Genomic DNA, 13,263 nt, shown 5'->3' with positions numbered 1-13,263 from the left:
TTCCAGAAAAATATCTACTACTGCTTCATTGACTATACTAAAGCCTTTGACTGTGTGAATCACAACGAACTATGGAAAATTCTTCAAGAGACGGGAATACCAGACCACCTGACCTGCCTCCTGAGAAACCTGCCGTGTGTATAAGGTGAGGAAGCAACAGTTAGAACTGGACATGGAACAAAGGACTGGCTCCGAACTGGGAAAGGAGTACGTCAAGGCTGTATGTTGTCATCCTGCTTATTTAACTTGTATGCGGAGTACACCATGTGAAATCCTGGGCTGGATGAAGCACAAGCTAGAATCAAGATTGTCAGGAGAAATAACAATAACCTCAGATATGCAGACGACACCACCCTCACAGCAGAAAGTGAAGAAGAACTAAGGAGCCTCTTGGTAGAAGTGAAAGAGGAGAATGAAGAAGCTGGCTTAAAACTCAACATTCAAAATTCTAAGATCATGGCATCCGGTTCCATCACTTCATAGCAAATAGATGGGGAAACAATGAAAAAAGTGACAGACTTTGTTTTCTTGGGCTTCAAAAATCACTGCAGATGGTGACTGCAGCCATGAAATTAAAAGACGCTTGCCCCTTAGAAGAAAAGCCATGACAATCTTAGACAGTGTATTCAAAAGCGAAGACATTACTTTGTGGACAAAGGTCCATATAGTCGAAGCTCTGGTTTTTCCCGTAGTCGTGTATGGATGTGAGATTTGGACCATAAAGAAGGCTGAGTGGCAAAGAACTGATGCTTCTGAACTGTGGTGCTGGAGAAGACTCTTGAGAGTCCCTTGGACTGCACGGAGATGAAACCAGTCCATCCTGAAGGAGATCAGCTCTGAATACTCATGGGAAAGACAGATACTGAAGCTGAATCTCCAGTACTTTGGCCACCTGATTTGACGAGCTGACTCACTGGAAAAGACCCTGATGCTGGGATAGACTGAAGGCAGGAGAAGGGGATGAGAGAGGATGAGATGGCTGGATGGCATCACCGACTCGATGGACATGAGTTTGGGTGAGCTCTGGGAGTTGGAGATGGACAGAGAGGCCTGGCGTGCTGTAGTCCATGGGGTCACAAAAAGTCAGATGTGACTGAGTGACTGAACAACAAAACTTTGTGCAATAAATGTTAAACGAAATTCTTCAGAGAAAAGAAAAATAGGACTAACTAGAAGGTCAAATCTACAGGATGAGAGTCAGAGAAGGAATAAATAAAGCGAAAGCACAAAACTGTAATTTTCTTAATCTTAGTTGTAATTTAACCGTGTAGTGGTGACTGCAGTACATGGAGACAGGAGATGAATGAGGACAGCAGTGCTGTGATAGGCGGGAGACGCGCATGGGGATGCTCTGTCGTAAGGGGCGGGGGCTGGGGCAGCGGGGGCTGGGGTTCTTCCTGGGCGATGACAGCGTTAATACTGTGATGACGGCTGCATGCTGAGAACACGCTAAAACCCACTGGAAGGCAGACTGTGAAGGGCACGGGCTGCACGGAATGTCCTCGTGTGTCCAAGAAGCTGTTACACGGACAGCAACTGGCTAGCAGAGCAGGACCACCGCGATACCCGGGGCGCACTCGAGGGGCCGCAGTGAGCGACGCGGAGCAGCGGGCCTGTCCCGCTGGGAGGAAAGCCCGCACGCGAGCGGCGGCCTGGGTGACGCCGCCGGAGAGCGGGCTGCGGGCGCCCGAGCGTGACCCCGAGTACAGCGAGAGACAGGGCAGAAGGGCCGTGGGCAGGGCCGACCACAGAACACTCAACCAAGAGGCAGCCTGCGAAGCGGGGACGGCTCAAAGAGAGGGCTAGACACGCAACGAACAGCGAACGGCAGGCTGGAGCGCGAGAAGACCAGCGGGATCAGACAGGGCAGGGAAGGCGCCAGCGAGCCCGGGGCGCCTCACGCCGGAAAGCGAGATGTGCTCCGCAGAGACATCTTGAGAGGGTGCCACCACATCCAACCGCTGACATTTCAGCTACTGAATGATGAGAGACGGACTGTGACCCACTGGATGTCACAGGAACGCCTGCATGTGCACCCCCAGGAGTAGCCGCAAAGCCTGATGAAAGATGGGATCTTTCTCCCACAAAGCATTTAGGAATTACAACAAAACAGAAACTGTGGGGAAGGCTGAATCTCAGGCCAATGATCTCAAGCTTCCATATCAATAAATGGACCAAACCCAACTTGTGGGCCACCCGGGATCCCGACCACACCAGGACCCAGTACCATGTCTGACGTGTCCCTGCCAAGACGCAACCCCAAACCCGGCCCCGAGGAGACAGGAACAGACTGAGCACTTTTGACAAGAGCACCAACCCATCCTCTTCACGGTCAAGTCCAGGAAAACAGGCCGATGGGCCTGCTCTGGCTAAAATGACGGGAGGTCAGACAGCCAGAGAACGGCGGCTGAACAGGCAGGGGCTGCCCAGGGCCTGAGGGTCACCATGGGGAAGGAGCATCATCACCCAGGTACCGGCGGCACTGGGGCATCGAGGAGGAGGAAATCTGTTCCCTGACGACTCAGAGAGAAAACGTTGTCTGTATTATGCTCACAGTTCTCCATAAATTTGAGATGGTTTCAAAAGTTTAAAGTATACATGAAGCCAAGGAAGATAGATACAATGGAACCCAAGGTGTATGATTCCAATTCTAGAAAGGTCTAGAGCAGGAGACACTGGTCTGAAGGGTCAGGGCAGGCAGGTGGACGACGAAGGGGCAGGAGGGAAGCCTGAGGCAACAAAGACAGTCAGCATGTCCTGACCGTGGACACGGCCATACAAGCAGACGCTTGCCAGAACTCACGAAGCATACAGGGCTTCCCTGGTAGCTCAGCGGACAAAGAATCTGCCTGCGACGCAGGAGGAAGTGAAAGTGAAGTCACTCAGTCGTGTCCAACTCTTTGGGACCCCGTGGACTGTAGCCCACCAGGCTCCTCCATCCATGGGATTCTCCAGGCGAGAATACTGGAGTGGGTTGCCATCTCCTTCTCCAGGGGAGCTTCCCAACCCAGGGATCAAACCCAGGTCTCCCATATTGCAGGCAGACGCTTTACCCTCTGAGCCACCAGGGACGCAGGAGACCCCAGTTCAATTCCTGGGTCAGGAAGATCCCCTGGAGAAGGGCTAGGCTACCCACTCCAGTATTCTTGGACTTCCCTGGTGGCTCAGATGGTAAATTCACCTGCAGCGTGGGAGACCTGGGTTCGATCCCTGGGGTGGGTAGATCCACATGGACAGAGGAGCCTGGCAGGGTACAGTCCACAGGGTCACAAAGAGTCAGACATGACTGAGCGACTTTCACTTTCAAGCAACACTTAAAATGGGTGCATTTTCTGATACGTCAACGTATGCCAATAGACTGCTGAAGTTTAAAAAGAGGTTTCCAGGTGGCACAGTAGTAAAGAGTCTGCCCGCCAGTGTAGGGGACCTGGGCTCAATCCCTGGTTCAGGAAGATCCCCTGGGAGCAGGACACGGCAACCCATTCTAGTACTCTCGTCTGGGAAATCCCAAGGACAGAGGAGCAGTCCACGGGGTCACAAGAGTCAGAGAGGACTGAGCGCCTAGACAGCAACCATGCGACAGAGGATGTGTACTGGGCCACGGAGGTGACCCCCACACTCGGTAGTGGACAGACAGTCTGGTCGCTCAGTCGTGTCTGACTCTGCGACCCCATGAATCAGAGCACGCCAGGCCTCCCTGTCCACCACCAACTCCCAGAGTCCAGCCAAACCCATGTCCATCGAGTTGGTGATGCCATCCAGCCATCTCATCCTGTCGTCCCCTTCTCCTCCTGCCCCCAATCCCTCCCAGCATCAGGGTCTTTTCCAGTGAGTCAACTCTTCACATGAGGTGGCCAAAGTACTGGAGTTTCAGCTTCAACATCAGACCTTCCAATGAGCACCCAGGGCTGATCTCCTTTAGGATGGACTGGTTGGGTCTCCTTGCAGTCCAAGGGACTCTCAAGAGTCTTCTAAAGCATCAATTCTTCGGAGCTCAGCTTTCTTCACCGTCCAACTCTCACATCCATACATGACCACTGGAAAAACCACAGCCTTGACTAGAGGCCAATTAAAAACATACACAAGACTTAACAGACACTTGGCAAAGGAAAACACACAGGCGGCAACAAGCTTCTGGAAAGTGCCCAGCATCACAAGTCAGCAGCAGATGCCAATCCAAACCACAGTGAGATCCTCAGGACAGGCAGACTCAAAGACCAGCGTCAGGCTGACCCAACAAGCCCATTTCCAGATTCACCTGAGACACACGGAAGGCACAAGGATGCTCGCAGCGGCTGTAGCGACAAAAGCCTCCAAATGGAAATAGACAGGCGTGCACGCACAGGTGAAGGGCAGACAGCCTTGGTGATTCCTACTGCGGATACGCCTCAGGAAGAGAGAGACAGCTGAGCCAGTGCTTTATGAAACGCGACTGGAAACCAGCTGAGCAGAGAAGCTTGACAGAAAGAGCAACCTGCAAGTCCGCAGATGTGAGGCTTAGAACAGGGAGTGCGTCTCAGAGGCGGGAGGAGGACGGGGAAGGGGAGGAGATCTCTGCACCTCCACAGGAGAGGGTCACTTGGGCAAAGGCAGGAGTCAAAGCTCGCTCGGCTGTACACAAGAAAGCCCCGTGCCTCGCTGCACAGAGGTTAAGCGTGTCAGCCCCTCGTTGCATCTGAACCTTTGCAGCCCCGGGGACTGCAGCCCGCCGGGCTCCTCTGCCCAGCGATTCTCCAGGCAAGAACACTGGAGTGGGCTGTCAATCCCTTCTTCCGGGGCTCTTCCTGACCTAGGGATCAAACTCAGCTCTCCTACACGGGCAGGCAGATTCTTTACCCGCTGAATCGCCTGGGAAGATTATCCCTCCATATTCATACTTAAGATTTTTCACACCACATACCAAATAAATTCCACCTGGATTCAAGAGTTAAACTTGCATTAAAATACTGAACAGGTACTGGAGAATATTTTTATAATTTTTTTTTTGGCTACACCACAAGGCATGAAGGATCTTCCGACGGGTCATCAAATGTATACCCTGCAGTGGAAACACAGGCTCTTAACCACTGGACTGCTAGAGAAGTGGTAACATTTTTGCAATTTGGAGATGAAACTCTTTCTAAATATGGTACAAAATCGGAAATCACAACAGATATTACCATATAAAAATGTAGGTTCACCATGAGTAAAAGGATACAATATATAAAGTGAAGTGAAAGTTGCTCAGTCGTGTCCAACTCCTTGCGACCCCATGCTACACAGTCCGTGGAATTCTCCAGGCCAGAATACTGGAGTGGGTAGCCTTTCCCTTCTCCAGCAGATCTTCCCAACCCAGCGATCAAACCAGGGTTTCCTGCATTGCAGGCAGATTTTTTACCAACTGAGCTACGAGGGAAGCCCTTATAATATATAAAGAGAAAACACAAATCAATAAGAGAAACATAAACGACACAATTAAACGTTACAAGGCAACTCACACAGGAGGGAAGGCCCGTCTGTCATTAATGAGATGTTCGGTGTATCAGCAGCGAAGCTGCAGCTCTCGGGTCCTTTTCTTCTGACAATCAGAGGGCGGTGCGGGTGGAGGGTAACCGCACAGGCAGAGAAAGATGAGGCTTGGAAGCCTCCTTTCTGCCCGTCTACATCAGTGGGAACGGGAGCAGCTGTCGGGAAGCGTGGAGGATGTCGCGGTCTGGACCTGGGCAGGGGCAGCTGCAGAGCTGGGCAGGCCAGGGCACAGGGACCCCCCAGGCAGGCGGGGGACTGACAGTTCTGCCTTGAAGAGTGAGTGGCCAGGTGAGCCCCTCACAGTCCACCCATGTGCCCCCCACCCCACGGGAGGCCTCTGGCCTGCCCCCATGCCCTGGGCAGCCCCTCACGGAGGCGTCTTGGTGGTGGGGGCACCGAGGGGCGGTGCAGACCCCGCAGGACCAAGGAACACACACAGCTGCCCGGCACCCGCTGCCAGAACGCACCGTGGGGAAGCCCGCCCCACAGGCCTCCCTTACACCCCAAAGTTTGCGACTGGACTGCATCTCGGGTCAACAAAGCTGTCTGGGCACTGGCCCTGCCCCAGCACAGAACCAGCAGACACCTCTGGCCCCCGGGCTCGGAGCCTGATCCGAGGGGCAAAGAAGGCTGTGATCTCAGCCTGAGGCCCAGCTGCAGGTAGGCCCTCCAGCCGGCACAGCCCCTGCTGGGGTCCAGGCGCCCCCAGAAGAGAAAGGCAGCAAGTCCCCAGGGAGGAGAGGGCTTCTCACACAGACCAGTGCCAGCTCAGTCCCCCGGCTCCACACACAGGGCCTCAGTCCCCGTCCACAGGGAAAACACCCTGCTTGGACTGTCTGCAAAATGCAAGTTCTGGACAAATGTCTGAAAGCGTCTTTCTGAATGATTTCTTTTTTGTTTTTATTTTTTAACTTTACAACATTGTACTGGTTTTGCCATATATCGACATGAATCTATCTAAATGATTTCTGTGTATAAAAGGCAGAGCATTCAAGCTGCTTCCTGAGTTAGAAGGTGAGGTTTGGGACCAGAGGTTCTGTAGAAGCCGGCGTGCCCAGTAGGAGGGGGACAAGCCCAGCTCTGCCATCTCCAGCCTCCCCGCGCCCATCCCCTGCCTCCCCGCGTCTGACTCCAGCGTCACCGCATCCGGAGATCCACTCCCAGCCTCTGGAGCGCTGGACACACACAGACGCCCCCACACACATGCACAGGGACACACCCCCCGTGAGGGCTGCCTGGGGAGGGGCGGCCGCATCCTCCTCCAGGGACGGGGTGCTGCAGGCCCACCTGCTCGGAGGCGGCTCAGCGCTGGGCCTGCCCGCTGGTCCCCAGGGCTGCGTGGGAACACGCGCGCGTGACACTCGCAGGAAGTGTGGGTGTCTCGCAGAAACCAGCTGAAACATGATACCATGATAAAGCCTCATTTAAAGTACTTCTTTTTTTTTTTTTATTGATTTCATTGAAAACAGAACAAGAAATGGTCTGAGCCAAAAGACTGCTCTTAGAACTGTCAAAAACATTTTAACAGAAAAAATAAACATGACTGCATTATGAATGTTTTAGAAGAGTTGCACAAAAAAACCCACTGTTACTGCACTAATTACAGTATTTAAAAAAGTATATGCCAAAAAAAAGTATATGACCTGGCAGGCCATCACTCAAAAGGTGACGGCAATTTTATTCACACAAGACTAACGTTTTAAAAAAAGCTTTTCCTGCGTTTTATTCTAAAATCACTTTGTTCTCTTTATACAGTTGATAGTTTATTTTCACATGGTGAGTAGAAACCACACCAGAATCAGCACCGTTGTCTGTGTTTTTGTGTTTATTTTTTGTTTGTCCTAATGTCCAATAATGGTAGAAAATAAACCAGTTTATTCATCATCATAGCATGTGGCTTAGAAATCAATAGGACGTGCGGTGCTCCGGGGCCATGGCCGTCCTGCGCCCCAAACCGCATCCTCGGAAAGAAGCACGTGAGAGGTCTGGTGTATAGGACTAGATATAGGATTTCTTTAAAAAGCAAACCCACGTTTTCTCCAAAGTCAGCAGTGGCTCGGCCCTGACCTCGCAGGGGCGGTGGGCACGGGGTCTGTGCCGCCCAGAGCCAGCACCGGCCATGCGGGCCGCGGCGGGCCACACGGAGAGTCCGGGCCGACAGGACGCAGCCCCCAGCCCGGCGGTGAGCCGGGAGCGACGACACGCGAGGGGAGACGAGAAACGTGGAGCAGAAAGACCTCCGTCGGGAACTCACAGCGAGGCCGGCAAGGAGCCCAGGCGTCCCCGCGCAGCCGGGCCCTGCCCCCGCGGCCCTGGGCAGGCCAGCCGGTCTCCTGCACGCCTCCGCGTCCTCCCCAAACCACAGCGAACGGCGTCCACTTGGGCGCCGGGCGGCGCTCTCATAGCGGGTCGGCAGGCGAGGAGCTGGTGTCGGGCAGCCCGTCCTCCTGGGCACCGGCCTGCCGCTGGGCCAGCGCGGCCCCGGAGTGCCGGCACTTGGGGGAGCCGCAGCGGCAGCTGAACAGCTTGCCCTTGATGTCCCAGAAGCGCTGCCCATAGTCGAAGCTGCGGAGAGAGAGCCGGGGTCTGGGCCTGCGCCCCCGGGGCCGCCCCCCACCCGCCCCCGCCCGGGCACCTACCCCAGCTGCTCCCCGGCCTCAATCAGGCGGGTGCTGAAGAAGGCGATCCGCGGGAAGCGCAGGTCCTGGTGGGACATGAACACACGCACGGGCACCAGATTGGGCTCACAGTGGTGGTTGATGAAGCGGCTGACGTTGCCATAGAAACGCGCGTCGATGCAGTACAGCTCTCCGTCCTGGGGGAGAGACGCGACGCACTGAGCATCGGGGGCAGGCGCGGGTGCCGCCCCTGCCCCCCCACCCAGCCCCGGGGCTCCCACTCGGTGAAAACGAGCACAGACCTGGGATTCACGTGGACGGCTCCGCAGACACCCAGAGAGGGGTCGGGGTCCATGGGGACCACGAGGCAGCATAGCCCCTCAGGGACCCAGTGACGGAGGGGGAGGACCACCACCCGAGAGGCAGGGCCAAGGGGCACTGGGCAGAGGGACAGACAGACAGGGAGACAGGGGGAAAGAGACGGGGGGACAGGGCAGAGGGACGTGGGGACGGGGAAAGAGGGTGGGGGGATGGGGAAAGAGGGACGGGGGGATAGGGGGGAGAGGGCGGGGGGCTGCCAGGTCCCTCCTGAGGGGACTTAGCCAACAGCAGCCTTCAGGGCAGTGGTGACCCCGTGGGCAGACAGTGGCCAGGACCCAGGCCTGACCTGACCCTGAGAAGAGGTCTGGCCTCACTGCTGAGCCCTGAGAAAGCCGCGTTTCCCCTGTAAAGACCCAGAAGGCAAGAGCGACGCTGCCCCGGGGACGGCCACGTGGCAAGGGCCCCCGGGGAGGGGCAGGGGCCCCGAGCACCGCCGTGTCTGCGGGCCCTGACCTCCCACAGCGGGTGCGGGCCACAACTGGGACAATTCTCCCCCCTTTCCTGTGGCTTTGTCCACAGAGGCAACAGACGGGAATCCTTGCGGGAAGGAAGCTTCCTGAGCTAAACCAGAGGCTCCGGGGCCACAGAAGGGGTCCTCACCCCAGGTGTGGGAGGAAGCAGCGCGGGCTCCGCAGACGCGGCATCCACGCCAGGACACGAGGCGGCCAGGCCCACCTGAGTCTGCAGGACCTGGGCGGTCCCCAGGGACGCAGGACTCCTTGGGGACAAGCGGGGGTTCCTCTGCCCACGGGTCCCCAGTTCCAGCCCCGACACCCCCCACGCTTCCCACAAGCGTCCTGGGCGCTTGACCGCCCGTCCTGAAGGCCAGACTGCACGTCGGGTCCTGTAAATTCCCTCCACAAGAACCACCGTGGCCCTCCTGCAACAAACATTGCTCAGGTCTTTAAAACACGCCTTTTCAGATGAATGTATTGCTCTGCTCTTTCAAAGCGTCTCTGATCAAAAACCACCCACACCTGGTTCTGCAGCACAAACGTGGTGGGGAGGGAGCCTGTGCCCACTTGAACCCCTTGCATCACAGCTCTGAGGTGCTGGGTGTGGGCACCCAGGGAGCCAGGTGATGTGGGCAGAGGACAGGTGGGTGGACGCTTGGAAGGTTCCAGAACAGCAAGGAGATGGGCAGATCCGCAGCAGGAGGACCAGTGTTGTGACCCAGGAAACACCTGGATAGCAAGGCCAGAAAGTGCCCTGCTGCCTCGGACGACGGGGAGTGGGGTGGCGGTGGGTGTCCAGCAGGGGCAGGCATCCTGTACACCAGAGCTCCAGAACGCAGGCGCCCAGCGGGGCGGGCACTCCACACCAGCATTCAGGGACACAGGCGCCCAGCGGGGCGGGCACTCTGAACGCCAGTGCTCGGGGACGCATGTGCCCAGCGGGGCGGGCACTCTGAACGTCAGTGCTCGGGGACACAGGCGCCCAGCGGGGCGGGCATTCTGTACACCAGCACTCCAGGATGCAGGCACCCAGCAGGGCGGGCACTCTGAATGCCAGTGCTTGGGGTCTCGGGCCTGAGCTGGAGCAGCGGGGGCTGTGGGTGCATCCGTGCCCTGTCACATGCCCAGAATGAATGTGTCATAGGACCAAACACCCGGGCCCACACGAGCTAGGCGGAACAAGGAAGAGACCTCCGGGCGTGAGCATGGAGGGCCTGCAGGGCAGCCAGTCTCTCTGAGGGGCGCTCTGCCAGGAGCCACTGGGGCACCCAGATAGGCCCTCCTCCCATCTCCCGACAGTGACCACACACCCGCCTGCCAAGTGCTGTGACAATCAGACCAGCAGCCTGGTCAGCAGAGACAGAAGCAGCAGCAGACAGAGAACCCCAGGGGGTCGAGCTCCTGGCTGTGCCGTGAGCCAGGTGGCCAGGCTGGGCTCACCGCAGGGGCAGCTGAGCCAGACTCAGAGGGAGCAGCTGCACCTCAGTCCCCACAATGCAACCACGCACTCCCAGAAGAGGGAGCCTACGCCCTGATGCCCTTCAGGCAGGTTTGGAACCCGAACTAAAACTAATCAGGATCAGGCGGTGACAGGCAAGCAGGATGAAGACCAGGAGGAACCCCTGACGCCAGACAGACCACAGGGACCCCAGACACAGACCCACCACAGGGACTCCAGACAGCGGACGGACCACAGGCAGGTGGGGGTGGTGCCCGGAAGTCATGCTGGGGCACGCGTGAGCCACTGCAGGCGACCATCGCAGCTAAGACGCACCGAGGAAGCGGTGTGAGAGTACAACCCAGGTGTGATGGCCCACAAAGTGGAAGCACCCTCTGTATTACTCCAGCAAGTACGGGAGAGACTGCAGCAGCAGCAGGATTTCAACAGATGCAGAAAAGCACTGAATACAATCTCTAGCCAATCACATGACTCCTGGTGAACTTGCAACAGAGCCCTGAGCACCCACAGCACATGGGAGCCTGGGGTCTAAAAGCTTCCTTCATCCACGGCGGGAACAGTGACCCAGCCGGGAGGGGACCGTCTACTGATGAGGAGACCGTGTCCATTCAGCAGGGCGCTCGGAAGACACAGCCACGCTGGGCGGGCGTGAGAGCGAGTGCCTGGCTTCACCCGGACCCACAGAGCGGGGCTCAGAGGCTCAGGCTGCCGAGAAGGACCAAGCACTTGAGGGGCCCTGCTGGCAGCACCTGTGCGCTCCAGCAAGTTCCCAGGTCAGCCTTGACGAACCAAGGAGCAACTCGAGCCAGGGCAAGGCAGAGGGCAGCTGCGCCAGATCAGAAACCCCTGGAAACCAGGGCCCAGAGACGAGAAGCTGGAGTCCAGCGACCCCGCCAGCCCCTGAGAGGGAGCCGGGACACGGAGGACCGCCCTCCGGTCATGCGCGTGATCCTCGGTGCACAAGGAAGCTCGTTCAGCGCACGGGGCCTCCACCCTTGCTGAGAGGCGGGCTCAGGCTACAGAGCTGCATCCCAGCCCCACGCTCAGTAGGCTGGCAGGACAGGCAAAGGGCCTCTGGGCCCGGTGACCCCACTGCACACGCCTGAGCCCAGCAAAAGCGCCAGCACCAGCCAGGGCAGCCGAGCCTCTGCACCGCCCGACCCTGCCTGTGGGCACCGCCACACCACAGTCCCACTGGCGCCACGCCCTACCCCTAGGGCTGCATTACCTTGTTGTCAAGATCAAAGAGATAAGAGTCTTCTTCCCGCACATCAGCTTCCGAGTCAGAAATAAGCTCCCCAACGTACCTGTGGGTCAGGGCAGGGCGGTGAGAACATGGCACCAGAGGACCTGAAGGAGCCCCACGCGAGGACGACCCGCTGTGGCTCAACAAGGACTGAGCCTGGGCCTCAGGATACGACACAGAAACCCTGTGACCAGGGGTCCAAAGTGATCATCCCCGGGAATCATGAGACCCTGACAGACCTTCTGAAACGAGCTCCAAGCTGGGGAGGAAGTGCAGGCCAAAGAGCAGATGGAGCAGGGGCTGCCCGCTGCATGTGCCACATGGTCAGCCTGGGCAGCCCCGCCTGGAGAGTCTGGGCCACAACAGCAGTAGACTCTCCTGGCGCCCCTCCCCGATGCTGCCCCACCCCCGAGACCGCAGGGGCAAGGCCCGGGAGATGCCCCCCGACGCACCCCGTGACCACGGGGGCAGGGCCAGAGAGATGCCCCCCCATCCACCCCGAGACCGCAGGGGCAGGGCCTGGGAGATGCACCCCCACCCACCCCGTGACCACGGGGGCAGGGCCAGAGAGATGCCCCCCCATCCACCCCGAGACCGCAGGGGCAGGGCCAGGGAGATGCACCCCCACCCACCCCGTGACCACGGGGGCAGGGCCAGAGAGATGCCCCCCCATCCACCCCGAGACCGCAGGGGCAGGGCCCGGGAGATGCACCCCCACCCACCCCGAGACCGCAGGGGCAGGGCCCGGGAGATGCCCCCCCATGCACCCCGTGACCACGGGGGCAGGGCCAGAGAGATGCCCCCCCATCCACCCCGAGACCGCAGGGGCAGGGCCCGGGAGATGCACCCCCACCCACCCCGAGACCGCAGGGGCAGGGCCCGGGAGATGCCCCCCTACCCACCCCAAGACCGTGGGGGCAGGGCCTGGGAGAACAGCACTCACTTACTCGCAAACAAAGGTGCCCAGTGGGATGTCCTGCAGGGACCGGACGCCCCAGCCCATGTTCTGTGTCCGATAGAGCTGCAGCCTCGCCCTGGAAAACATGGGTACGTCCCAGGTCACTCCACTCACAAGTGACACGCGAGGTTCAGGAGTAAAGGACAGAGAAGACCACCTTCGTGTCTGGAGACGCTTCAGCGCCGGGTGAGGGAGCAACAGAGGCTCCGAGCGACCCCAGGCCCCGCCGCACCGCCCTTCACGCCCTCAGGACGCAGGGGACCTCAGCCCCGCCCGCTCGCCCTGTGACCCCAGCACCCACCACGGGACCAGGCTGGCCAAGCCTCAGCTGTGACAAGGACCAGGCGGGTGAGCAGCCTGCTGGCCCCGACTGGAATGCAGCTAGGCGCGGGCGGCGTGCCAACGGCAAGGCTGAGCTGACCTCTGAGGGGCAGGGGGGACCCTCCCAGCCCCGAGAGTCAGGGCATCCGCCTACTGTCTGTGTTCCAGGGCCCTCGAGGGAGACGGGTATGTCTGTCCCCTCCCCAAGGACTTCCAGCCACACACAAGGACACAGAAGCGTGGGCTGCTCACAAGGTGCAGCCAAGTTACTTACTGTTAACAGGCCCCAAAACACTGAGCTCATTACGAAAATCTGC

At 58.3% G+C, this 13,263-nt stretch overlaps 1 protein-coding gene across 10 annotated transcripts in view; it reads right to left on the bottom strand.

Annotated features, from left to right (window-relative positions):
- Window positions 1–6,931: 6,931 nt before the first annotated feature.
- The window catches only part of EHMT1 (euchromatic histone lysine methyltransferase 1), a 109,547-nt gene continuing 103,215 nt past the window's right edge, over window positions 6,932–13,263 (bottom strand). For 9 of the 10 annotated variants that reach the window (XM_059891318.1, XM_024998807.2, XM_024998808.2 and 6 more), the window contains 4 exons: window positions 12,615–12,701; window positions 11,650–11,728; window positions 8,148–8,323; window positions 6,932–8,073 (listed from right to left, as the gene is read on the bottom strand). In XM_059891318.1, the coding sequence (XP_059747301.1) occupies window positions 7,908–8,073; window positions 8,148–8,323; window positions 11,650–11,728; window positions 12,615–12,701 (508 nt within the window). In that variant the 3' untranslated portion in view covers window positions 6,932–7,907. 10 annotated transcript variants of the gene reach the window in all.

Source organism: Bos taurus, chromosome 11 (genome assembly GCF_002263795.3).
Source record: "Bos taurus isolate L1 Dominette 01449 registration number 42190680 breed Hereford chromosome 11, ARS-UCD2.0, whole genome shotgun sequence".
Lineage (NCBI taxonomy): Eukaryota > Metazoa > Chordata > Mammalia > Artiodactyla > Bovidae > Bos > Bos taurus.
Note: the sequence above shows the minus strand (reverse complement) of the source record. Positions and strands in the feature narration are given on the sequence as shown.